The sequence below is a fragment of the Bufo bufo genome, chromosome 10, assembly GCF_905171765.1.
Source record: "Bufo bufo chromosome 10, aBufBuf1.1, whole genome shotgun sequence".
Taxonomy (NCBI): Eukaryota; Metazoa; Chordata; class Amphibia; order Anura; family Bufonidae; genus Bufo; species Bufo bufo.
Window position 1 is genome coordinate 137,384,794 of NC_053398.1, and position 27,306 is coordinate 137,412,099.

The window sequence follows — 27,306 nt, forward strand, 5'->3', positions numbered from 1 at the left end:
TGTGGCTGCTAATTGGAATGGAATCTTGAGACCTTGGAAGTTGTGGGGAATGGAGTCGACGACTAAACGGCATGAACTGACAGAGAGCTTGGTATGGTGACCAGAGACGGAGAGTGAGCCCATTCTGGTTCAGTGGAGTCAGAGCAGGGGGTGGTGAGACTAGGGATGAGGTGGGTGCACGACTTGTAGAAAGAAGGGGACTCTGGCTGTCCCCGGTGAACATTAAAATCTCATTGTGCGAAGGATACTTATCCAGATCCTGGAGTTCTCTTTGCTTCTGTTTCCCCATGGTACCAGCAGAGTCTCACGTTCAGCGACTGGCATGCTGTTGTGTCAGTATATTGGTGGGGTAGGGGCAGCAGCAAACATGAGTGACCCCGTGGCTGGTGGCTAACAGTGGGGCTCGGCTGCCCTATTCCAATTTACCTTAAGTGGGGGGTGGAGCGGTAAGGGACGCAGACATTGTTCGCTTCCTCCCCACTGGGAAGCACAGCAAGCCCTGCCTCCCGCATAAGGCTCTCTGCACACGTTGTGGTTTATGTGCAGGATTTTCGTGTGGAAAAACCACTGCGGCAAGTGAATGAAATCTGACAATTTTAATGGACGGACACTTAGCTTTTTTCTTCCCTTCGGAAATTGACCTGTCAAAATCCACAGCTTGTCAATGGGTCTGCACCTTCTGTAGAGTGGTTTTCCCCATAGACATCAATAGGGCTTTGAACGTAAGCAGAAAATCTGCACCAAAACCACAATAAATAGTGCGGATTTATGTGTGGATTTCCTGGAGATTTTCCGCATACGAATCTATACCGTGTGCAGGTACCCTACAGTTTATTATTTTTTATTTTATTTAAATGAGCAGGGCTGTGGAGTCAGAGTTGGGGCTACTTTTTGGCTGGAGTCGAATTCAGAAAAGGTGCAGATTCCGACTCCAGCTTGAAAAAATAAATAAAAAAAATTGTGACCCCCCCCCCCCCCCATGCACGCGCACCATCCGTGCAGTTGCTGCAGACAGATCAAGACCCATTCAACTTGAATGAATCTGTGATCCGTCTGCATCGCAAAAATAAAATAGAACATATAAATGTGTCCGCATCAGTGATTCGGTGTGCACACGGCTGGTGCCAGTATATTTCGGGACGGCTCTTTTGTGGGCCACAATACGTGCACCGCTGGGCAACGGCCGAGTGCTTGAGGCCTTATGAAGGAGTTGGAGTCAGAGCTGGACTTTGATAAAATAGAGGAGTCTGTGTCAGACCTTTGGTGTACCAACTCCACAGCCCTGGGAATGAGGGCTTCAGTGCACTGAGGTGCAAGGGCTAGCCCCTTGGTGCACCTCAGCTCCTCTGTTTTTCACGTCCCTTAGTGCACCAGAGACCCCTTTTTAAAAAAAAAAAATTATAAATAGGGTTGATCTCGCTGACAGGTGCTGTTCTTCTTTTACAGATCGGAGACTTTTCCACATGCTTGTGAAGTTGAGAGAAACATGCTCAGCCTGTCAGTACTGAAGGTAAGTAGACTTTCGCTGATGCAGGTAAGTGCAGCTTAGTAGTTCTGTCCGGTGCAGTCTGTGACCTGTCTGATGTGTGCTCCCTGTTTAGGTGGTGGACCCAAGCTGCTTCTTCTGCAGAACACTGGGTGACAGCGAGGAGTACGAGCAGCTGTTTGCCCAGCTGAATTTCCTGTACAGCACAGCATACAGAGATGTGGAGGAGCTGAAGCCGGATGAGCTTTCCGTTGGGGCGGTAATGCGCTATAAATTCCATAGGTATGAACGCGCATCTGTCACCTGACCGTAGACACTGATTTTGTGTTTCCTTTCAGTTATGTGTAGTTTTCAATAAAGAAATGAAGAGTTGGTGCCGGGCCATCCTGGAATCCTCCACTTGTATGGCGCAGGATGAGCTGGTGGATTGTTTCCTCCTGGATTATGCCCTGTACTGTCCCATTATGAAGAAAAAGTAAGAGGCCGCGTAAACTGTACATATAAGACAAATGCACCAATCAGCAATAAGAATAAGGGTGGCTTTTGAGGGTCATTTACTAACGTTCTGTTCCAGTTTTTTTTGCATAGAAAAGTCACAAATTTGGTTGCAAATGCTGCAGCTGTTTCCGGCAGCCTCACCACTTTTCTAAAAAGTGGGTTTGAGGAGACAGGCCACTGGCAGGAGCGCCACAGCCCAACTCATTTATCAATATATGCATCAGAAAACTGGTGCAGTCTACAACAAAAATCTACTCCAGCTCCTGGCTGGCGTAGGTTTCTGTTCTGTCCCCTTGACAGCAGAAGATGCCAGCATGAGCCTCTTAATAAATTTGTCGGATCATCAGTCAGTGGGATTTTTAGTAAGCCTGACGTGTGAAATGCCGGTCTTTAGTAAATGACCCCCAACTTCTTTTTCAGTGTACTTAATTCTATAAAACTGCTATAAAAACTCTGATTAATCTCACCCAGTGAGCACCATATCCCATTGTAAATAATAAAAAAAAAAAGCTCTGGCCTGCAGCCACCACTAGGGGGAGCTCAGGACATATGAATTTATACAGATACAATAGAACTTAATTGGAGCTGTATAAATATCTATGCAGTGAGCTCCCTCTGGTGGTGGTTTAAAGGGGTTTTCCACGATTTTAATACTGATGACCTATCTGATCATGTGATCAGTGGGGGTCCTACACCCGGGAATCTGCTGATCAGCAGTTTGAGAAGGCTTCGGCGCTCCTGTGATTGCTGCAGCCTTCTCACAGCTTACCAAGCACAAGCCGTACGTTGTATAGCTTCTGTGCTTGGTATCGGGAAGTGAATGGGGTTGAGCTCGATACGAAGCACAGCCATTATACAGTGTACGGCGCTGTGCTTGGTAAGCTGTGAGAAGGCCGCAGCAATCAACGGAGCGTGGTGCCTTCTCAAACTGCTGATCAGTGGAGGTGGCGGGTGTCAGACCCCCCACTGATGAGATACTGATGACCTATCCCGAAGATACAGTGGAGTAAATCATAGACATAGTGAATATGACAATTTCCTCGTTCATTCTATAGCCGTGCGTCTTTCTGTGTTTGCAGCATTCGGTTCCCTGTGGAGGAATGCCGGAATCTCCCATTTCGTGCAAGGAAATTTAAGTTGCACCACATTCAGCCAATATCTCTCCGCTTCAATGTCTTCGAAAATAAACTAGAAATGGGGTGAGTGAATGTGTAAGGGTGGACACCTCTGTGCCATTTTATAATTAAAGTTGATTTGCTGTTGAGCTTCTTTATTCGTAAAGGGGTTGTCCCACAGAAAAAAAAACACTTCACTCTTAGGGTTTTTCACACGACCGTGTGCTGCCCGCGCTGTGGACAGCAAATTGCGGCCCGTAATGCACGGGCACTGACCGTGGGGCAGCCGCATGCGGATCGCGGACCCGTTCACTTGAATGGGTCCGCGATCGGTCCGTTCCGCAAAAAGATAGAGCAAGTTCTATCTTATTGCAGTGCGGAGGCACGGAACGGTTCTGTTCCGTGCTTCCGTTCCACACCGCATCTCCGGATTTGCAGACCCATTCAAGTAAATTGGTCCGCATCCGTGATGCGGAACGCACACGGCCGGTGCCCCGTGTATTGTGGACCCACCGTATGCGGGCCGCAATACGGCAACAGGGGGGCAACGGCCGTGTGACTGAGCCCTTATCTGGAGGATAGGATGGAAAAGTGGATACGTTTCTGATTGTTGGTGTCTGACCTCTCGCTCCCCCGACAGTGACAAGAACAGGGTTCTTTCTGTGTTCCCCTTGTCAGGCATGTCCGCCGTCCCATCGATTAAACTCTGTGGGACTGCCAGAGATAGCCAAGTGCTGTGCGATTCAGGAACTTATCCCCTATTCTGTTCTATCCTGAGGATAGGGGTTAAATCTTAACATGGGACGACCCCTTTAAAGGGGTTGTTCAAGACTATTACAGACCATGTGGTGGTGATCATACTTGCCTGGTTCTTGCCATTGGGTTCAGTCTCTGTCAATCCCAGGCCGGCACTTCCTCTCCCTGCAGTGCTGAAAACAACATCCGTCAATGGGGGGAACTTGTGACCTGCTCCCCTTGCTTCACGACAGCTGTTCATGCAATGCAAGGGGAGCAGGTCACCGCTGAGGCCTGTGGTTGGCTGCAGCAGTCCGGTGTGTTCCCCCATCGACGGATGTTGTTTTCAGCGCTGCAGGGAGAGGAAAAGCCAGCCCAGGAGCGACAGAGACAGAACCCAGCGGTGGGGACCAGGTAAGTGTGAACACCACCGCGGTTGGGCCACTCTGGGAGGTCTGTATTAGTCTTGGATAACCCCTTTAACCATTTGTCTTTCTTTTATAGACAGGTAAAAAGATGGGACACTGCTGCAATCGATTACTTCAGGCAACTGCTAAGTGGTAAGGTCATATATTATTGTGCTAGCATTGGGGCAGACTTGATAATCCCTCTACATACAGTGTAAACTTATAGCCACCCTCCACCTCGTTCACATTAACCGGTGACTGAGCAGAGCACGTACCTGGTGATCTCATATTTTTAGCTGCATATCCATCAGTTCCTGGGCTCCTCTTCCGTCATCCAAGGTGGTCACGCCACTTCTCAGGCTAGCCGATTCATACTGTGCTTGTGGTAGTCCAAGATAACTTACTGCTGCCCTCCGATTGGCCAGCGATGCTCACGTGAGCAGTGCTGGCCAATCCATGAGCAGGACTGGACAAGCAGGAAGTGTCTCCGATGTAGGTAGTCTGAGAAGCGGTGCTGCCATCTTGGATGAAATAAAAGGAGCTAACTCCAATCAGGGACATTTAATGATGTTGTGCAGTTTCAGGATATTGATGATCTATCCTCACGGTAGGTCATCAATATCAGATCGTCAGGGGTACGACTTCCGGCATCTCTGCCAATCAGCTGAGGCTGCGGTGTTCATGCCAGTTTACCTGCATGCGTCTGCCTTGTAGTGGCAGTGCAGACTAATAACCTTCCCCCTACAATTGAATAGGATGGGGCAGTTGTAGTTACCCTGCACTGCTGCTGTAAGAGAGAAGTCTGCAGGTAAACTGCACGAGCATCGCAACCTCTTCAACCAGCTGATCGGCAGGGGTGCGGGGAGTTGGACCCCTGATCGGCAGGGGTGCGGGGAGTTGGACCCCTGATCGGCAGGGGTGCGGGGAGTTGGACCCCTGATCGGCAGGGGTGCGGGGAGTTGGACCCCTGATCGGCAGGGGTGCGGGGAGTTGGACCCCTGATCGGCAGGGGTGCGGGGAGTTGGACCCCTGATCGGCAGGGGTGCGGGGAGTTGGACCCCTGATCGGCAGGGGTGCGGGGAGTTGGACCCCTGATCGGCAGGGGTGCGGGGAGTTGGACCCCTGATCGGCAGGGGTGCGGGGAGTTGGACCCCTGATCGGCAGGGGTGCGGGGAGTTGGACCCCTGATCGGCAGGGGTGCGGGGAGTTGGACCCCTGATCGGCAGGGGTGCGGGGAGTTGGACCCCTGATCGGCAGGGGTGCGGGGAGTTGGACCCCTGATCGGCAGGGGTGCGGGGAGTTGGACCCCTGATCGGCAGGGGTGCGGGGAGTTGGACCCCTGAGGGTCTGATGTTAATGACCTACCCTGACACTTTGCAACCCTTTTACTCCTTCAGTTGCTACCATGACATCTGAGGGCTCATTTACTGTTTTTTCCCGGTGAACGAATGCCCTGCCGCCAACCCCTTACTCCCGCAAATGTAATTGTAGTTCCCAGTGTATAAAGTTAATGCGTAATTTCACCAAGTACCCTCAAACAACAAACATTTGTAATGTGTTTTCTCACGGGGACTGAAATGAAATCGCAGGGTTAGTTGTGTGGCTGGGGCGACTCTGGGAAGTCAGTGGCTGCCATATAGGTGCTCAACCCTAATGGCATAATTTTTTTCAGCCCATTTAATAATTTTATCTAGCTTATCACTACATTATATGGAATATTAAATGGTGCTGTTAGAAATTACTACCTATCCCACAAAAAACAAAACCCCCTACAACTATGTGGATGGAAGAATAGAAAAACTTTTTATCTAATGCCCGTACGCCTGCCTCCTGAAACAGAAAATCCATACTTACCTGCTCACCGCAGCTCCAGTCCACTGCGCTGGCTCTGCTGTGTCGATGTTCAGTCATAGAGGTGAATGGAGAGGTGGCCGTGCATGTGCGATGCGCTCTACTTTCACTTCTATGGGATTTCCGAAAATAGCCAAGCGGAACTGCCATAGAAGTAAATGGAGGGCACGCCCACATGCACTGTGCACTCTCCTTGACTTTCGTGGGTCATGTTCTCGAGATAGGTGGAGTTCCCACCTCTGAGGCCCTCTCTTGTCTGACTTTGGTGGCATAATCTAGCTCAGGCATGCTCAACCTGCGGCCCTCCAGCTGTTGTAAAACTACAACTCCCATCATTCCATGCTGTAGACTTATAGCTGAAGGCTGTACTGGCTTGCTGGGAGTTGTAGTTTTGCAACAGCTGGAGGGCTACGGGTTGGGCATCCCTGATCTAGCTATATACCACCACATGGAATATACTTACTCCACTCCCTGCGGAGCTACTGGTCCCCGCACCGCCGCTGCTGCCTCTCCCCGTACACGGATGAAAGCATCCGTTGTCGGGTGGGGGAGCAGCCAATGGCAGACGGGGACAAGCCTCCCTAGCGTCCCCGCCTGCCATTGGCTGCTCCCCGCGACACCGGATGTTTTCATCCATGCACGGAGAGAAGCAGAAGCGCTGCGGGGAGCCAGGTAAGTATATTCCATGTAGGGCGCCCGGCACACCGGGGGACACTTTATACTCTTGGATAACCCCTTCATTAATTCATGAAGCAAGTGTCAGCCATAGTAGCTTTCAAGGGGCGGCATTTTTTATGATAAGGCAGCTCAAAAGGATCCTCTGTCACTCCGCCACCCTGCAAATTGATGTTTGTTCAGTAAGCCTTTTGTCATTCTAGTGGCCGCCAAGATTGAAGCCCAGCTTTGCTCAGTGGAGAATAACTGTATGGCCGTGTACCTGTTTGTGACTACTGCAGATTCAGTGGTAAGCGACAGTGGACTGTGCCATATAGCAATACTGAATAGAGACGTGCCCTTCAGGAGCCATTAGCACTAATTGTTTTGTATGTTTAATCATAGATTTGCGTCAATGATGATCTAGTGGTCAAAAAGTATGCGGGCTATGAGAAGGGAAATCCCAACGACAAGATTGAAAATGGCAGAGTCGGTATATTCTCAGCACCAACTCGGCAGAATGCATGCATTTCTGCTACAGGTAAACAGCCTCAGGATAGTGAGTATCCCTTGTTGAGTATTGCGACTAAATTTAAAGGGGTTTCCTGGTACTTAGATATTATTCACCTATTCTCAGGATAGGTCATCAATATCAGATTGATGGTGGTCCAACACTCGGCACTCCCAATGATCAGCGGTTACGGGCAGCCTCTCACGTTGGCTCAGTTCACTGTGTAGTTGTGACGTACTGCAGCTCATCTTCTTTTAATAGGAGCTGACCTGTAGCACCCTAGCGCAGCCACCACACAATGGACTGAGCCTTTTGCTTCCGTCTTTGTCCGCTGTATAGTTACCAGCTCCTGTGGCTGCCCAAAACAATTGATCAGTGGGGGTGCGGGTTGTTAGACTCCCACCAATCTGAGGATAGGTCATCAATGTCTAAGGGCTCATGCACACCAACGTATTTATTGTCCGTTCTGTTTATTTTGCGGTCCGTGTGTGGAACCATTCACTTCAGTGGGGCCGCAAAAAAAAAAAAGAAGAAATTACTCCTTGTGCATTCTGTGTCCGCATGGTCATTCCACAAAAAAATAGAACATGTCCTATTATTGTCCACATTACGGACAAGGATAGGACATGTTCTATTAGGGGAAAGCACGGCTGGTGTCCGTGTTTTGCGGATCTGAAATTTGCTGACTGCAGAACACCAACGGTCGTGTGCATGAGTCCGAAGTCCTAGAAAATCCCTTTAAGTTCTTTAAATGGAGCCATGGGTAAGAAAAGAATATTTGCTAAATTCACACCTCATGGCATTGTACAACTCCCAGCATCCTCTGACAGACAGGAGCGGCTCTGGTGGAGATCTCTGCTTTTCAGTGCAGCTCTGCTTTAGAGCAAATGTGGAAATATGTGAAGTATTACACTACATTAGAATTCTTTAAAGTTATCATACTCTCTTTACTGGATTTAGGGTACTTTCACACTAGCGTTTTTCTTTTCCGTCACAGGGGCTCTATACCGGAAAAGAACTAATCAGGCATATCCCCATGCATTCTGAATGGAGAGAAATCCGTTCAGGATGCATCAGGATGTCTTCAGTTCTGTCATTTTGACTGATCAGGCAAAAGATAAAACCGCAGCATGCTACGGTTTTATCTCCGGCGAAAAAAACTGAAGACTTGCCGTAATGCCGGATCCGCCATTTTTCCCCATAGGAATGCCTTAGTGCCAGATCCGGCATTCAAAATACCAGAATGCTGGATCCGTCCTTATGGTCTGTGCATGCGCAGACCGGTAAAAAAAAAAGATACAAGACGGATCCGTCTGTCCGCGCGACAAGCGGAGAGACGGATCCGTACTTGCAATGCATTTGTGAGACGGATCCGCATCTGTATCCGTCTCACAAATGCTTTCAGTCACATGCAGATCGGCGGAACTGCCCGCCGGATCACACTGCCGCAAGTGTGAAAGTAGCCTTATAAGTATTAGGGTCCATTCACACGTCCGCACTTTGGGTTTATGCGGAATGGGTGCGGACCCATTTATTTTGAATGGGGACGGAAAAGATGCGGACAGCACACAGTGTGCTGTCTGCATCCGCATTACCGGTCCGCGGCTCCAAACTTCCTGTCTGCGGCTCTGCAAAAAAATAGAACATGTCCTATTCTTGTCCGCAGCTGCGGCCAAGAATAGGCATTTCTATTGGGGTGCTGGCCCAGTGTTTTGTGGATCTGCAAAACACTGCAGACGTGTGAATGGACCCTTAGGCTGTCTCCATTTGGAGCCTCTGTCAGTGGGGTCCGTTGCAGAGACTAATCCAGCAGAGCATTGTCCCTTTTGTTATAAATGGAAAGGGCATGAGGGCCACATATGAAGAGTCCACAGCGGAGGAACATACAGCAGGGGCCACATTGGGGAGCTCTTAGGCACTTGTGTATCTGTTCCTGCAACTGTCTTTTTTTTACTTAATGGTTCGCTTCCTTGCTATTCTAAAGAACTCTGCTGTCTGCTAACGAATGGACAGTCATCCAGAGGCAGAAAACGTGTGATGATCGTGTCCAGCTGATAGATGACTGGATCTGAGAGAGCGCTGTCACACTGGACTGAGTCGGGTTGCAAGCAAGAATGTCCTTATCCGCTAACAACTATCAGAGATCTTGAAAATGGCAATGATTGAAACACAAAGCATAATAGAAAATTGATGTTATAAAAGTGTACAGTAACATCCAGTACTTATAGAGACTTAAGAGCCGATTACATAAACTATAATACGGTTTTCTCAATATGTCTTTGTTGTTTTGTAGATGTGACTGAGACGAGTCCTCTCCATGGAAGGTATGGCCGCCTTCTTCCTATTCTTTTAGCTTTTATGTTCTCTGGCCTTTCAGTCAGTGGTAACTTCCAGCTGCAGTTTTCCATTCTTTTGAAGTGTAGACTTCAAGGCTGATTTTATTTTTTATTTTGCATCAGTCTATCTATCTAATCTCTCTCTATCTATCTAATCTCTTATCTATGTGTCCATCTAATTACCATCTATCCCTATGTGATTTTATTTTTTATTTTGCATGTATCTATCCATCTTATCATTCAGGACTGATTTTCTTTTGCAGGGAGGCAGCAGCCATTGAATCCAGCAGTGATGCTGGGTCTTTACAGAGTGAAAAAGAAAAGCCATCAAACCCTTTGAGCAAATATCAAATGTCTGTATGTGAGAATGGACGTGCGATGTCTCCTCCACAAGACCAGCCACAAACTTCGTCAGACTGTCCCAAATTTAAGGTTGTGACCAGTCCTGACCCCTTCCTCCATCCCGTCCAGAGCAATGCAGAACCAGCGCACAGGCCTCATACAGGTACAGACGAGCTCCTCCATCAGGTTCTGTTATCTGCAGTCTGGATTTATCACTAGTAATTGTTGTTGCTTTGTTTCAGCAGAAGCTCCAGTTGCTCCTACATTTGCTGGGATGATCAGGTATGGCTCTTTGCATTGTCTTTTCATTGGCAGGGCCTGTAATTTGTAGTCTGCTTCTATAGCCTGGTCTATATGCATATGGAGTAGGTTCTTCCGCACTTATATCTGGAGAGCAGGAGGGAATTAATCATCCCACTTCTTGTATTTCTGGAAATATGAGCAAACACATGTAGAAGTGACACATTCCCATGTCCGTAGGCTTCTAAGGTAAGGTAGTGTAGTTCCTATTATTAGATATTTTGGTTCATCTGCGCAGGCGCTGACTGGAAACTTAAAGTGGCCCTTAAAAAAATACTAAAAGTGGCCCCATTTAGTAGTCGTGTCCAAATTGATGGAAGATAGGTCGAGCTATACCATATTGTGGCACATTATACCTCCCCAACAGAGCCCAATACCACAGTCCACAAAATACACCCGCCAGCAGCACAAAATACAGACCCAAAAATTTCCACTGGCGGCCGTGAGGAGGGCTCAGGCGGCCTCCCCGGGCATCGGCCCACCGGGAAATTTCCCTGTAAGGTCTATGGCCAATCCGCCCCTGCATCTGCGCATTGAGCTTGTATTAGAGCTGCAGTTTTCACAGACTCAAGCAAAACTGATTTCAGATATTCCCCTTATGATAAAGTTTCCCCAATGTTTGTTTTTATGTTTGGTCATCTATCAATTTGTCTGTAAGTGTGGGAATTTGTCCTTTCCATCTATCAAGCACTGCTAGTGGAGTAACTAGTAGCCCGGATTGTAACAGATGACAGTATACTGTCGATATCCGGCCACTAGAGCCTTGTGTTTTAATGATTCCAATCAGGGGACAGGTATGGCATTTTACATTGTACTGTCCGAGTCTTTTCTTTGGCACAGCCTGTAATTTGTAGTCTGCTTCTAGAGCCGGGTCTGAATGTGCATAGGGAAGGCTCTTCTGAAGTAATATCAGGAGAGCAGACAAAGCTGCTCCTGTGCAGAATTCAATGCAGGAGACCAGACTCATCTATAAGAAGGGACCTAAAGTGAACGTTCCCTTTTAGGGTTGTAGCGGGTATTGAATTATCGATACCCAATCAATACTTTTGTACCTGTATCGATTCGATACCGGGATTTGCCATTTAACCGATAGTAGGCTGTGCAGCGTAGTATCAGAGAACATGGAGCGTGCTGCTCTCAGCGTGCTCCATGTTCCCTCAGCAGCACAGGGGAGAAGGAGTCTCTCTCCCTCCCCCCCTGTGCTGCTGCTGCCAATAAGAAGAGAGAGGGGCGGAGGAGGGCAGGCTGTCGCCACTGCGCCACCAATGAAGATAAGTAACCTTTCAATACAAATACAGGAGGCGGGTGCCGGCGGCAGAATCACATAGCCGGCACCTGACCGCTATGACAGGGCGCTGCGATCCGTGGCAGTTAAGCCCTCAGGTGCCGCACCTGAGGGGTTAACTGCCGCGGATCGCAGCGCCCTGTCATAGAGGTCTGGTGCCGGCTATTTCACTTTGCCACCGGCACCCGCCTCCTGTATTTGTATCAAAAGGTTACTTATCTTTATTGGTGGGGCAGTGCGCACACCCTTCCCCCAGTACTAAAAACATTGGTGGCGCAGTGCGTCCCCCCCAGTATTAGTCATTGGTGGCAGTGGCCACAGGGTCCCCTCCTCTCCTCCTTATTGGTGGCAGTGGCAGCTTATGATCGGGGCCCCAGCAGTGTAATCCTGGGGCTCTGATCGGTTACCATGGCAGCCAGGAGGCTTCTGAAGCTCTCCATGGTAATCTCCCTGCTGCTGTGTGTTCTATGCCCAGGGCAGCAGGGAGAGCTCTATTAGGGTGAATAGGACAAGGGATGAAAAGATCCCAGGTTCTGGCCCCTAAGGGGGGAAATAGTTATTAAATAAAAATAAAGTTAAAAAACAAACAAACACCAAAATATTAAGTATAAATCACCCCCTTTCCCAATTTTGCATATAAAATATATAAACAATAAATAAACATATTACATATCGCCACACCCAAAAAAGAGCGAACTATTAAAATATAAAAAATATCTCCTATGCGGTGAACACCGTAACAGAAAAAAAATAAAACGCGCAATTCGCCATTTTTTAGTCACCTTGTCCCCCCAAAAAATAGGATCGGACTGTTCGATTATGGGCTGGACGTTCCATAAAATGCGGAATGCACGCTGCTTTTTTGGTGTTTTATTTTTTTCGCGTGGTATCGAGTATCGCAATACTTTTTTATGGTATCGAAATCGAATCAAAGTTTTGCTATCGCAACAACCCTATTCCCTTTAAATTTACAGAAATGCAAATGTCAAAATGAGGATATTAAAGAGGTTGTCCCCATTTTCACCCCTCGGGCCCCCTGAGATGAGCATCGGAGTATTTTATGCTCCGATGCTCTCCCTTGGATCGCGCAGGGAAAGGGCTTTTTTGTTTTATATTTATTACACTGCTCCCGCCTAGCAGTGCTCCCGGTGACGTCACCGGCTCTGATGGGTGGGCTTTAGCGCTGCCCTAGCCGTTTTATTTATATACCCGCCCATTAGTGTCGGTGACGTCACCGTGCTCACTGCTAGGTGTAGGCCTCCCCCTAGCTTTCCCCATGGAGAGCCCAGTACGTCACCAAATCTCCAGAAAATGCCTTTGCCCTGCGCGGTTCTATCTATTCTAATCACCATCTGTCTGTCTGTCTAACATTCAGGACTGATTTTCTTTTGCAGGGAGGCAGCAGCCATTGAATCCAGCAGTGATGCTGCGTCTTTACAGAGTGAAAAAGAAAAGCCATCAAACCCTTTGCGCAAATATCAAATGTCTGTATGTGAGAATGGACGTGCAATGTCTCCTCCACAAGACCAGCCACAAACTTCGTCAGACTGTCCCAAATTTAAGGTTGTGACCAGTCCTGACCCCTTCCTCCATCCCGTCCAGAGCAAGGCAGAACCAGCGCACAGGCCTCATACAGGTACAGACGAGCTCCTCCATCAGGTTCTGTTATCTGCAGTCTGGATTTATCACTAGTAATTGTTGTTGCTTTGTTTCAGCAGAAGCTCCAGTTGCTCCTACATTTGCTGGGATGATCAGGTATGGCTCTTTGCATTGTCTTTTCATTGGCAGGGCCTGTAATTTGTAGTCTGCTTCTATAGCCTGGTCTATATGCATATGGAGTAGGTTCTTCCGCACTTCTATCCGGAGAGCAGGAGGGAATTAATCATCCCACTTCTTGTATTTCTGGAAATATGAGCAAACGCATGTAGAAGTGACACATTCCCATGTCCGTAGGCTTCTAAGGGCAGGTAGTGTAGTTCCTATTATTAGATATTTTGGTTCATCTGCGCAGGCGCTGACTGGAAACTTAAAGTGGCCTTTAAAAAAATACTAAAAGTGGCCCCATTTAGTAGTCATGTCCAAATTGATGGAAGATAGGTCGAGCTATACCATATTGTGGCACATTCTACCTCCCCAACAGAGCCCAATACCACAGTCCATCACAAAATACACCCGCCAGCAGCACAAAATACAGACCCAAAAATTTCCACTGGCGGCCGTGAGGAGGGCTCAGGCGGCCTCCCCGGGCATCGGCCCACCGGGAAATTTCCCTGTAAGGTCTATGGCCAATCCGCCCCTGCATCTGCGCATTGAGCTTGTATTAGAGCTGCAGTTTTCACAGACTCAAGCAAAACTGATTTCAGATATTCCCCTTATGATAAAGTTTCCCCAATGTTTGTTTTTAAGAGTGAACGGTACAAACAGTATGTATAGAATAAAACTATTTCAACCAATTTTTCAGGCTGGAAACTAGCAGCTATAGACACTTGGAAGTACAGCAAATCATCCAGGTCTTGACATAGTAGGCTGGGCAGGTCGTCCACAGACGTCATGTAATGATCTATTGAGTAATAGGGTATTGGGTGTGCGATGTTCCACAACACACTCCCCATACCAGCAGATACACCAGGGAAATGAGGCAACATCTGGTTAATTGGTAATTTCAACATACTGATCGTAGGAGTATTAAGACACTACCATCATAATGCAATACATTCCCATACCATGATCACGGCTTCTTGAAGGAAGACCGTCATATAGTGCTCCCAGTTTTCCCTATCCAGTAAACCCAGCAAATATACTTCTGGGTGCAAGGAACTTGGATAGATGGTAAAGTGGAGAGAAACCTGGAGACAACCTGCCATAATTGAGATATGGGAGAACATGTCCACATGATGTGCCAGAACTCTTCTCCAAGCATTTGACATCTAGGGCACGCCATGTACTCTGCCCGTCCTGTGTGGTCTAATGGGTGTCAGATATGTTTGGTGTTTAATGTATAAGTCGATTATTAATGGACGGTGACACTGTAACATATGATTCCAATAAATCATCTATCAATTTGTCTGTAAGTGTGGGAATTTGTCCTTTCCATCTATCAAGCACTGCTAGTGGAGTAACTAGTTGCCCGGATTGTAACAGATGACAGTATACTGTCGATATCCGGCCACTAGAGCCTTGTGTTTTAATGATTCCAATCAGGGGACAGGTATGGCATTTTACATTGTACTCTCCAAGTCTTTTCTTTGGCACGGCCTGTAATTTGTAGTCTGCTTCTAGAGCCGGGTCTGAATGTGCATAGGGAAGGCTCTTCTGAAGTAATATCAGGAGAGCAGACAAAGCTGCTCCTGTGCAGAATTCAATGCAGGAGACCAGACTCATCTATAAGAAGGGATCAAAAGTGAACGTTCCCTTTTAGGGTTGTAGCGGGTATCGAATTATCGATACCCAATCAATACTTTTTTACCGGTATCGATTCGAAACCGGGATTTGACATTTACCGATACTAAGCTGCGCTACTGCGTAGCCCAGTATCAGAGAACACGGCGCGTGCTGCTCTCAGCGCACTCATGTTCTTTCAGTAGCACAGGGGAGAAGGAGTCTCTCTCTCCCTCCCCCCCCTGTGCTGCTGCTGCTGCCAGTAAGAAGAGAGAGGGGCGGAGGAGGGGAGAGGCAGGCTGTGGCCACTGCGCCACCAATGATCATAACACTCATTAATACAAATATATGAGGCGGGCGCCGGTGGCAGAATCACATAGCCGGCACCCGACCTCTATGACAGGCGCTGTGATCCGCGTCAGTTAACCCCTCAGGTGCGGCACCTGAGGGGTTAACTGCCACGGATCACAGCGCCCTGTCATAGAGGTCGGGTGTTGGCTATGTGATTCTGCCGCCGGCGCCCGCCTCCTGTATTTGTATTAAAAGGTTACTTATCTTCATGGGTGGGGCAGATACATATTCTACATTGGTATAGTATAGACATCAAATCATCCGATCGACCCTTATGACAGCATATCACAAGAAAAGGTATTGTAGCACATATAACACAGCAGCCTCTCAGAAGAAAACCTCCACCCTCCTAAAAACCCTAGCGTCCCACCTGCTTCCCAGGAATACCGTCTCCTAGATTCCTAAAGGATAGCGTCAAAAAGTTTGCATGAGACCAGGGTGTTGATTGTAATCAGCAAATCCTACTTCAATGCATCTGCAACCTCCAGATTAATCTTCAATGTTATAGTGTTGTTTCCATCTGCCCCAGATCTTTTCAAACTTTTTAAGGTTATTCCTCTTTTGATATACAAATCCCTCCAGTTGCATCAGGGAATGAACTTTGTTAACGATCTCTTGAACCTTAGGAGGGTCATGGTCCACCCAATGATACGCGATCACCTTTCTTGCTTGATACAATATACGAATAATCGCTAATGTATGTTCAGCAGATAATGAAAGACTGTCAACACAGCCAAGTACACACACCCCGGCGGTAAACACTTTTTGTATTATGTTCATCACATCCCTCCAGTATCTTCTCAGCCTGGGGCAGTTCCACATAAGGTGTATCAACGCCGCAGCATTGGGTGCACCACATCGGGGACATAAGTCAACCAATCTATACCCCATTTTCCTTAAGAGGGCAGGTGTCCTATAAATTCTATGTAGCAGTAGCAACTGTGACATTCTTTGTGCCTCACCCACCGCTATATCCGTAAATCCTCCTAGCACTTTGTGCCACTGGTCTTCCGTTAGATCAGGTATATCTTCCCGCCATTTGTCTTACAATCGGAGGCTGCTTTTTAAATTGCGTTTCCATAAGACTATTATAATGCTACGAAATAACCCCGCTAGTGGATCCCTTAGTGCTTGCCAAATCTATGATCATATGTTTAGAGGCCGGTTTAATCTTTTCCACTTTACCATAGCGTGTCTAAGCTGCATTAATACATGTAGAATTGGGAGTGCGGAAGCTGAAACTCACGTTGTAGTTGGGCATATTCTTTTAAAGTCTCCCCATCATAAAGTTGATGCATGTGGTTAAATCCGTACCGTCCCCACGTCTGGATAGAAGATATTTTATGCAGTTCTGCGTACATGTAATTGGGCCATATTACGGTAAACTTTGTGTACCCTTGTATCCCTGCTACTTTCCACCAAACTTTGTAGATAACCCGAAATATCGGAATGTCATTCCCTGCTTTATCCAGGGATCCATCCTCTAACGCTGTTATTAAGTTTCCCCCCGCCCCACTAGAACTTTCACGATTCGCCATGTCTTATTAATGCCCTCCTCCATCCCCCAGCCGCGTAAATGCTGTAATTGGGCAGCTAAGTAATAGATCCATGGGTCCGGAGCCCCAAGTCCCCCATCAGTTTTTGGTCGACAGAGCGTAGCTAGTTTTATACGTGGGACCCCTCTCTTCCAGATTAAATCTCTAAATATGGCATTAACCGTGACAAAAAATCGGGTAGGAACCCATATAGGTGCATTATGCAGAAAGTATAGGAGTTGTGGCATCAGTATCATTTTTAGAAGATTAACCCTTCCCATTACTGAGAGTGGCAGTTTGGTCCAAACCTGTACCTTCTGTCGGAATCTCTGCAGCAGCGGAGTCAGATTCAGCCGTTCATAGTCTCTGACATCAACAGTAACATGGACGCCCAGATATTTACAAGAAGTGACAAGTTGCAGGCCCTCTGTCCGGCAGCAACTGTCCCCATTGTCATCAGAGAGCAACATCAGCACAGACTTGGACCAATTAATGTTCAACCCTGACAGGCCGCTAAATCCATTAATGATGTTCATGGCTGCCGGAAGAGAGGAGCTCCATTCATCTAGGAACAAGAGCATGTCATCGGCATAAAGAGCTACTTTTTCAACTTGTCCATTATGTCTAAAGCCCTGGACTGCCTGCGCTTCCCTAAGTGCCGTCGCCAGGGGCTCAATTGCTATTGCAAAGAGTAAGGGCGACAGAGGGCACCCCTGCCTCGTCCCTCTATGCAAATGGAAAGATCGGGAGAGAGAGCTCCATTCACCCTAATTTTAGCTGTAGGGGTGTTTATATAAGAGTTGGATCCACTGGATAAAGGTTGCCCCGAAGCCCATTTTCTTGAGCACTGCCCACAAGTATCTCCATTCCACGCTATCGAACAAGAGACGCGACCGCCGCCTTCAATCCGTGATATCTCCCTGCCTGTATGTTTAGGAATAGACGTCTGATGTTAACCGCAGTCGACATATTGGGCATGAATCCTGCCTGGTCTGAATGTATACGCGACGTTATCACTGTATGGAGTCTATTCGCCAGGACTTTCGCTAATAGCTTCACGTCTACTTGGAGCAGAGATATAGGTCTATACGATACTGCCTTTAGGGGATCTTTGCCCTGTTTGGGAATGACAACTATGATCGCCTCAGTGGCAATTTACTCTGACGCTGTGCCCCCTTAAGCACTTCCAGCAACTGAGGAAGCAAGATAGGGGCGAATACTTCGGTGGGCCTTAGTATTAGACATATCACTCAGGGCCGCTTCTAATTCCTTGATTGTTATGGGACTATCCAATATCGACACTTGATCAGAGCTCAATGTAGGAAGCTGAAGCCCACCCAAGAAATGCATAATCTCTGGATCCCCTGCAGTAATATTAGATTCATATAGGGATGAATAGAATACATGCATAATATCTAACATTTTGTCTGGAGCTGTACACACAATCCCCTCGGCGTTACGCAGAGCAGCGACATACGCAGAGGGCGAGAGCAATGCCAGTAATTTACCTGTCCTTTCCCCTTCCTCAAAATACGATTGTTTCTGGAAAAAGCGTTTGTTTTTTGCTTTGAGAAGGAGTTCATCATTCAGTTTACGTTGTGCTTCCTGCCATTGGGTTCTATACCCTTCCGTGGGGTGTATGACCTATTGTGTTTCCGCCTCAATCATCTGTCGTTCTAGTGTTTTTACCGTCACTCGGGATTCATTAAGTTTTTTATTAACCTCTGCGATAAGTATTCCCCTCAAAAAGGCTTTCATGGTATCCCAGACTATCAGCGACGAAGCTCCAGGAAGATTAAGGCCAAAAAACTCTTTTAGCATTTCCCTAATATTTGAGACTGTGGGTATAACCGACAGCCAAAATGGGTTGAATTTCCATAAAGGCCTACCTCCGGTTCCGGGGGGTAGAAAGTTAGCAGACACCAATATAGGAGAATGGTCTGACAATTGCCTAGTTAGATATCGGACATCGCAGATACGGCAGCCCATTGCCTCATTCCCAAGAGCCAAATCTATTCTGGACAATGTTTGGTACGTGCTGGAGCAGCAAGAGTACTGACATACCCGTGGATTGTGCAACCTCCAGAAATCCATCAGGGACGCTTCATTTAGACGTCTCCCAAAAGGGGTAAGCAGCCCCTCCGATTGGGACGTAGAAGTGGACAGTCTATCCCATGTAGGGCATATTACGTTGTTAAAATCCCCCATTATCAGTGCTGGAGTATCAGGATAATCAGACAAAAAAGCTAGCAGCTTTTTAATTACAAGCGGAGAGTATGGCGGTGGTATATATACCCCACATATAATGCATGAGACATGTAAACTGTTCTTTGAGCCAGTTTTCGAAAAACTCAGGGGGTTTGGCGCCTTCCACTTTCTCGGGCACTCCAACTAGCCGCACATTATTTCGTCTCAGCCGATTTTCCAGATCGTCTTGTTTAGCAGAGATGACATCAATTCTGCGGGAGTGATCTACAAAGTCTCTTTTAAGAGGGTGCACTGCATCTTCCATGTCTCCCATACGATCCTCTAGAGACGTTGTACGGTCTGCCAGTTTTCGCAGATCATGCCTGACAATAGATATATCTTCCTTTATGGCTCCCGTCTGCATGGATATAGTATTAAGCGACTTGCCCCACTTAGAAATGGCCTGGAGAACGTCCTTGATAGTTCACTCCTCCATATCTGAGCCGGGGACATCTGGGTCCTCAGCCCCATCTTGATCCTGTATGGCGGAAAATCTATTAGGGTGCCTTTTCAGTCCCAGCTCCTCTCCGTCAGAATCCCTTCCCCCATCCATCAGGGAGGGCTCGCGGTTGACATGTCTCACACTGGGGAGTACCGGGGTGTGCGCATATTGACTCAGCCTCTCGGCCGCCTCATGTTGTAGGTCACTCACGCGGTCCCGGCGCTTTCGGCGTGGCGGCCCCGGCGCCATCTTGCAAACTTTTTCCGGCTCCTCTCCCGTCTCTCCTCCTGGACATGGCAGCAGGACACAGGTGCGGGCAAGTAGCGGAGAGGTCTCTGGACCCGTAGGTGTGAGTTAGTCCACAATATGTCCCTATTCAGGCTGTTTGTGTCGGATAAATGGCTGAGGCAGTGCAGGAGCTCCACAGCTCACGTCCGCTCACATGCCCGGCTAGCCACAGCTTACATATAAAATATATAAACAATAAATAAATAAACATATTACATATCGCCACACCCAAAAAAGAGCGAACTATTAAAATATAAAAAAATATCTCCTATGCGGTGAACATAAAAAATAAATAAAAAACGCGCAATTCGCCATTTTTTTTTGTCACCTTGTCCCTCCCCCAAAAAATAGGATCGGACTGGACGTTCCATAAAATGCGGAATGCACTCGGCTTTTTTGGGGTTTTATTTTTTTCGCATGTTATCGAGTATCGCAATACTTTTTTATGGTATCGAAATCAAATCAAAATTTTGCTATCGCAACAACCCTATTCCCTTTAAATTTACAGAAATGCAAATGTCAAAATGAGGGAATTAAAGGGGTTGTCCCCATTTTCACCCCTCGGGCCCCATGAGATGAGCATCGGAGTATTTTATGCTCCGATGCTCTCCCTTGGATCGCGCAGGGAAAGGGCTTTTTTGTTTTATATTTATTACACTGCTCCCGCCTAGCAGTGCTCCCGGTGACATCACCGGCTCTGATGGGTGGGCTTTAGCGCTGCCCTAGCCGTTTTATTTATATACCCGCCCATTAGTGTCGGTGACGTCACCGGGCTCACTGCTAGGTGTATTCCTCCGCCTAGCTTTCCCCATGGAGAGCCCAGTACGTCACCAAATCTCCAGAAAATGCCTTTGCCCTGCGCGGTTCTATCTATTCTAATCACCATCTGTCTGTCTAACAATTAGGACTGATTTTCTTTTGCAGGGAGGCAGCCATTGAATCCAGCAGTGATGCTGGGTCTTTACAGAGTGAAAAAGAAAAGTCATCAAACCCTTTGAGCAAATATCAAATGTCTGTATGTGAGAATGGACGTGCAATGTCTCCTCCACGAGACCAACCACAAACTTTGTCAGACTGTCCCAAATTTAAGGTTGTGACCAGTCCTGACCCCTTCCTCCGTCCCGTCCAGAGCAAGGCAGAACCAGCGCACAGGCCTCATACAGGTACAGACGAGCTCCTCCATCAGGTTCTGTTATCTGCAGTCTGGATTTATCACTAGTAATTGTTGTCGCTTTGTTTCAGCAGAAGCTCCAGTTGCTCCTACATTTGCTGGGATGATCAGGTATGGCTCTTTGCATTGTCTTTTCATTGGCAAGGCCTGTAATTTGTAGTCTGCTTCTATAGCCTGGTCTATATGCATATGGAGTAGGTTCTTCCGCACTTATATCCGGAGAGCAGGAGGGAATTAATCATCCCACTTCTTGTATTTCTGGAAATTTGCGCAAACACATGTATTATACCAACAGAGCCAAATACCACAGTCCATCACAAAATACACCCGCCAGCAGCACAAAATACATCTCGAAAAATTTCCACTGGCCGGCCGTGATGAGGGCCCAGGCAAGCCCCCTGGACATTGGCCCACCGGGAAATTTCCCTGTAAGGTCTATGCCCAATCCGCCCCTGCATCTGTGCATTGAGCTTGTATTAGAGCTGCAGTTTTCATAGTAAAATAAAGTACCAATAGTGTAAAAGCTGTACTACACAGTCTGATTTTCCGGCCAGTTATTGTGGACACGAGTGCATAGGAGCACACATTCCTCATAGCGGTGATTATCAATCGTCCTACCCGAAAACCGCCTGTGTAATACGGTCTTAATTATAAACCTCCAAATCAAGTCATCAGCCGCTAGATTTCTTAATAACTTTACAAACAGAAGAGAATAATCAGCATTATGGAGGCGCCTAACACTATATATTCCCACAGTATGGGAACTCTTGGCTATATACCGAGAGAAATATCTTATTAATATCACGAGTAGTAAACACAAATATACGTTACCAGGTCAAAGGTAGACAGAGTTCAGATGGGATCAGTTCTGAAGAACTTTCCTAGTAATCCAAAAAATAATCCAAGTTTCTTCTGGTAAAGTTTTCTTTTGATTGAATGGATGGATCTATATGGATCTATGGCTTAATATGGATCTACCTGGATCTCCCTTGCTGCTCCCCACACAAGTAATTATTCCCCCCCCTTATCTAAGAATCATCCCCTTTAGATTAGGGATTCCCAATCAGGTAAGGTGGGTGTATTCGCATGCTAATAACACCATGATGTCATATTAACTCCTAATATGGCATAGAACAAATAATGAAATAATATAATATTGTCCATCTGCCTCCAGATGGCACTGCGGTACTGCAGATGAACATCACAACTTTTAAGCATTAAAACTATATATCTAATAATACGTTCAACATGACCTCCTTGACCTTTTTAATATAAATCACTGAGGAAGGTCTTTTCCTGACACTTTTAATTACCTATATCCTGGACTTGTTGGAGTTGGCTGTCTTCTCCTATCTTTTTGAAATATAGTTTGACTTGATGAAAATTTATTATAACGGCTTTGATGCTTGGCATCGGAATTTGTACATTTCACTTATCTTCATCCATGAATAACTATTGTTTTGAAATAACATTTACTCTTCTCAGAAATCCAATTAACATAAACTTACTTCAATGTTTCTGTACCTTCTACAATACCTTCTAAATGATAAATACATGGTATAATATATATATAAATCGATACATTGTTTCACATAGATAACACATTATATGAATTATTGATTAAAATATGTTATAAACTAAATATACCATACAGAGATATATAGAATATAATTATGAATATATAAATTGAACCTCATACAGCAGGTGTGCCTCCAGGATATGAATCCTTATCACTTCATGGCTTATCCATGAAACAACCTTGTTCTCTCCAGACAGGCATGTCTTAGGAAGTTGGTTTACTCCTTACAGATAATCCCATATCTTTAGTAATAACTTTTAAATACAATGTCCGTTCATGTTCACAATTATTTTTATATAAACTGAACTTGCCGTGAACTCATCTTGACTTCTTCAGCCACATAATAGAACTTTGGTTCAGGCTGATTTTATTCTTAAAGGCAATGAGATGAGCATTCATTTTGGTTATAATGTCATTAGATAATATTGTATACGTATGAAAATGCACAACATCATGCTGAGAATGCATGTGGATGAAAGGGACTTGAGAGAGAACATTCAGCCAACAATTATCTAATGTGTATGGACAGCCTTAGTTTCTCCTGCCCCATCTTTGCAGTCAAGAAGCCCCATTTCTGATATGGACAATATGTGCAGTTGCATTGATATTGGGGCGTTACTGTAAAAGCAATTACAAATGTAATATGAAAGGTGTTGCTCCTTTAGGGATCTCAATTCCAAGTCCTTCAATACTTATAATGATGTCATCGTGGATTTTGCTAGAAAATGACTAATAGTATGTGCATATTTCATCGTAAACAGGGAAGAAAAGCCAAATCAGACACTAGAAGAGATGTCACAAACAGAATGTGATACCGAAGTGCAATCTAACCCTGCCCCGTTTATGTGGCCGGCATATTCCAAAAGAGATACAAGACGTCGGCTGTCTACCGGTAAGTCTCTCACTTGTCTGTAGCTGATAACCTGCAGGATTGTGAATGCATCTACAGACTTAAACTTGCATTTTTTACAGTAGTTTTTTTGCTCTGCAGCAGAGCATTGGCATGCATCAGGTTTTCAGTCCAGCGACTGTGAATATGCCGATTGGCACGTGACGACACTTTGGCACCAGTTTCACTGTTATTGAAGTGTGTAGGCCCATCCATAAATCTGCCATGATCAAAGTTTTTTTTTTATTTGGGTCTTTGATAGCATATTGCTAGGATATGCCATCAAAGTAGATATATGTGAGTCCCACCTCTGAGACGTGCACACCATCCATGCCCGTCTGCTCACTTTAAGAATCCCGTTCTGGAGATAGGTACGGGTCTCACCACTGGCATTGGTGGCCTATCCTAGCGATATGTCACCAATGTATCAGATGATGGTGCCTAATGTTGTGCTATGTACTGACAAATTATCTTTTCTTTTGTTTAGAGATCACCGAGAAATCCTTGACAAAAGTTGGGTAGGTTTACATTTCATGATGTAGTAATTGCAGCTTTATTTGTTTGCTTGTACTTGTTCATCTTCAGAAAGTAAGCTGGCCATACACATTAAAAGGGTTATCCAAGACTATTAAATGCCCCCCATATGCCCGGGCCCCTCACAATGAATATACTTACCCGGCTCCCCGCGCCGCTCCTGGTCTCTGCACCGCCGCTGCTCCTTCTCATCGTGCACGGATGAAAACATTCGGGGTTTGGGGGGAGCAGCCAATGGCAGGCGGGGATGGGGATTAGCCTCCCTAGGTCACCGTCTGCCCATGGGAGGTTCAGGAGGGATAGCAGTCGGTTTACAGCCATCTAACCACTGGAAACAGTAAATGTAATAATTTAGAATTTTCTATATCCTTAGCTCAGTTGGTGAGAATGAGCCTATACTAAGAAAAGAAGTTGACAACAAGAAAGACTTGGTGAGGTAATTATATTTTATGGACATATCCTAATCTGTCAGATTGTCATTTACACCTCGGGGGGGGGGTCAGTATCTCCTCAATGCTCCCGTCCAGTGGTCTGCAGGTCACTTTCCTGAATGAAAAGGTGTATAACAGGTCATTAGTAATATATAAAACACACTCCGTTTCCCTGTTTTTCAAATTCTTCCTTTTGATCCGACACGGACACTCTGCTTTCCATTGTACTGAAGTGTGTCCTGCTTATTCACCTGCTAGACTAAGGTGGGAGAGCCATTCACAGCTCACTTTATATTCCAGACTTCTTCAGTTTTTAAGTCCTACACCTCGAGAGTTACTGGAAATGGAACCTGCAAAGGTAAGCTTGTCTGTCCTATGTGTCAGTAGCAGAAGGCTTAGGCTACTTTCACACCTGCGTTCGGGTGTCCGCTCGTGCGCTCCGTTTGAAGGGGCTCACAAGCGGCCCCGAACGCAGCCGTCCAGCCCTAATGCATTCTCAGTGGAGGCGGATCCACTGAGAATGCATCCGCCTGCCAGCGTTCAGCCTCCGCTCCGCTCAGTGAGCGGACACCTGAACGCTGCTTGCAGCGTTCGGGTGTCCGCCTGGCCGTGCGGAGGCGAGCGGATCCGTCCAGACTTACAATGGAAGTCAATGGGGACGGATCCGCTTGAAGATGACACCATATGGCTCAATCTTCAAACGGATCCGCCCCCATTGACTTTCAATGTAAAGTCTGGACGGATCCGCTCAGGCTACTTTCACACTTAGAAATTTTTCTAAGTTATAATGCAGACGGATCCGTTCTGAACGGATGCAAACGTCTGCATTATAGGAGCGGATCCGTCTGATGAAACATCAGACGGATCCGCTCTGAACGCTAGTGTGAAAGTAGCCTTAGTCATGTCATGTTGAAATCACAACAGAAAGCAGAATAAAATGTATATCCAGTGGGTCGACAGGTTCTGTTGGGCATGAACCAGAAGGGTGCGCCTATGTACAAAGCTGGGGAATGAGAGTAGTGATAGTCCTTATTAGTCCCTGCCTACACAGCCCTGAGCAGGGTGCCCCTGCCCTACAGAAACGTTTCCGGCTTTCGTCCATGCTGTTGTCCCAGCCGCCGGGGGTCGTACCCTCACCGATCAGGTACTGATCACCTATTCTAAGGAATCTGTCCAGCAGTGAATTCTGTCTCCTCTTCTTATGTAGGTGGCAGTTTTTACTGTGTTTTTGGCTGATTTTCACATTTTGATTTTCTAAGACCTGCCTTCTCCGTCATGCCCTCTTGTAAGGTCATCCGTCAGTTTCTGTTAGAGGCCCTGTCACCCCTCCTGACATGTCTGTTTGATACACGGTAAGGCCTAATCCACATGGCAGTTTTTGTTTCATCCACGTGGTGTGCTGACTGCACCCATGATGCCGTGTGGCCGGGAGTGCCATTGTGCAGGATAAACTTGGGAGGGAGGGAATGCAGCCCCAAAGCAGTTTTGCAGCCCTTGAATCTCAGGGTGGTTGGGGGTCCCAGCGGTCGGAAATGGAAATTAATAAAAAAAACAAGTGCGCTTACCAAGTGACAGACTGGTGCGGAAGGAGGGAGGGCTTAGTCTGCAGTCTTCTCTATGTACAGTACATGTGAATTTTATCATTTTAACTTTTTAACCATTTAGCGGTTTCATTCTCGACACTAACAACTTGACTTTCCTTGCAGCCGCTGCAAATAACAAATCCAGAGAGCGCCATATTTGTGAGCAAATGTCTAGTGCCATGTTACACCCTGGAGGAGATATCCCTGTGTACCAATATTAAAAAGGTATTGTAACGGAGCAGCTGGTCTGAGGCTGAATTCAGGATTCTGCTGGTAGATCCGAGTGGAAGATTGGACTCTTGTAATAGCAGGTCGTAGTCTAATAGAGTATGTAGCAGCACAGAGTGTTTCAGGAGACATGGGGAATGTGATGATGCAACCTTTCATGGGCGGCTTATGAATTGGGCAGTGTCATCATGATTTAGGACAGCGATCTGTAACCTGTATCTCTGCAGCTGCATCATAAAACTACAACGCCCAGCGTCCTCTTACGTAGGTTTCAGATTACTGATTTAAAGGGGTATTCCTGTTAGAAGTTTTCACTTCTACACAGGATAGGGAATAACTATTCAGTCAGGGAGGATCCCACTGGTCGGATACTGACTGATTTAATAGTTGTTCCCTATCCTGTGATCATAAGAAGGAGGGTTCTGCTCCCCAGACTGAACGGGCTGCAGGTCGGGCATGTGCACTGCCACTCGATTCATCTCCATGGGGCTGCTGGAAATGGCGCTCTGCTTTCTCCAGAAGACCCATAGAGAAGGAATGGAGCAACAAAAACACATGCTCGACCTGCCGCTCTATTCAGATGGAGGACCTGTGAGGGTCCCAGTAGTCATCCCCATTCTAGGGATCGACCGATTATCGGTTTGGCCGATATTATCGGCCGATATTGAGGATTTTGAACGTTATCGGTATCGGCATCTATTTTGCCGATATACCGATAACGTATGGGGAACACAGAACGCGCTGCTGTCAGAGCTCTCTGTGTTCCCTCCGCAGCACAGGGGAGAAGGAAGCAGTGTCTCCTCCCCCTGTGCTGCTGCCGCTGCCGCCAATGAGGGGATAGAACATAAGAGGAGGGGAGGGGCTGTGGCCGCTGCGCCACCAATGAAGATAAGCCTTTCATTCATTCATATACAGGAGGCGGGAGCTGGCTGCAGAATCACATAGCCGGCTCCCGACCTCTATGAGCAATAGCTGCGGTCCGCGGTAGTTAACTCCTCAGGTGCCGCGGATCGCAGCTACCGCTGATAGAGGTCGGGAGCCGGCTATGTGATTCTGCAGCCAGCTCCCGCCTCCTGTATATGAATGATCGAGAGACTTATCTTCATTGGTGGCGCAGTGCGCCCCCCCAA

At 46.8% G+C, this 27,306-nt stretch overlaps 1 protein-coding gene across 1 annotated transcript in view; it reads left to right on the top strand.

Moving 5' to 3' along the window:
- Nucleotides 1-27,306, top strand: part of TDRD12 (tudor domain containing 12) — a 65,972-nt gene that overhangs the window by 14,908 nt on the left and 23,758 nt on the right. The window contains exons 2-20 of the mRNA XM_040408960.1: nucleotides 1,447-1,510; nucleotides 1,602-1,745; nucleotides 1,825-1,961; nucleotides 3,064-3,183; nucleotides 4,339-4,394; nucleotides 6,971-7,056; nucleotides 7,152-7,287; nucleotides 9,551-9,581; nucleotides 9,857-10,098; nucleotides 10,178-10,217; nucleotides 12,915-13,156; nucleotides 13,236-13,275; nucleotides 20,686-20,924; nucleotides 21,007-21,043; nucleotides 23,273-23,403; nucleotides 23,888-23,918; nucleotides 24,308-24,370; nucleotides 24,666-24,723; nucleotides 26,072-26,173. Of these exons, the coding sequence (XP_040264894.1) occupies nucleotides 1,487-1,510; nucleotides 1,602-1,745; nucleotides 1,825-1,961; nucleotides 3,064-3,183; nucleotides 4,339-4,394; nucleotides 6,971-7,056; nucleotides 7,152-7,287; nucleotides 9,551-9,581; nucleotides 9,857-10,098; nucleotides 10,178-10,217; nucleotides 12,915-13,156; nucleotides 13,236-13,275; nucleotides 20,686-20,924; nucleotides 21,007-21,043; nucleotides 23,273-23,403; nucleotides 23,888-23,918; nucleotides 24,308-24,370; nucleotides 24,666-24,723; nucleotides 26,072-26,173 (1,959 nt within the window). The 5' untranslated portion in view covers nucleotides 1,447-1,486. The remainder of the gene's footprint in view (nucleotides 1-1,446; nucleotides 1,511-1,601; nucleotides 1,746-1,824; nucleotides 1,962-3,063; nucleotides 3,184-4,338; nucleotides 4,395-6,970; nucleotides 7,057-7,151; nucleotides 7,288-9,550; nucleotides 9,582-9,856; nucleotides 10,099-10,177; nucleotides 10,218-12,914; nucleotides 13,157-13,235; nucleotides 13,276-20,685; nucleotides 20,925-21,006; nucleotides 21,044-23,272; nucleotides 23,404-23,887; nucleotides 23,919-24,307; nucleotides 24,371-24,665; nucleotides 24,724-26,071; nucleotides 26,174-27,306) is intronic.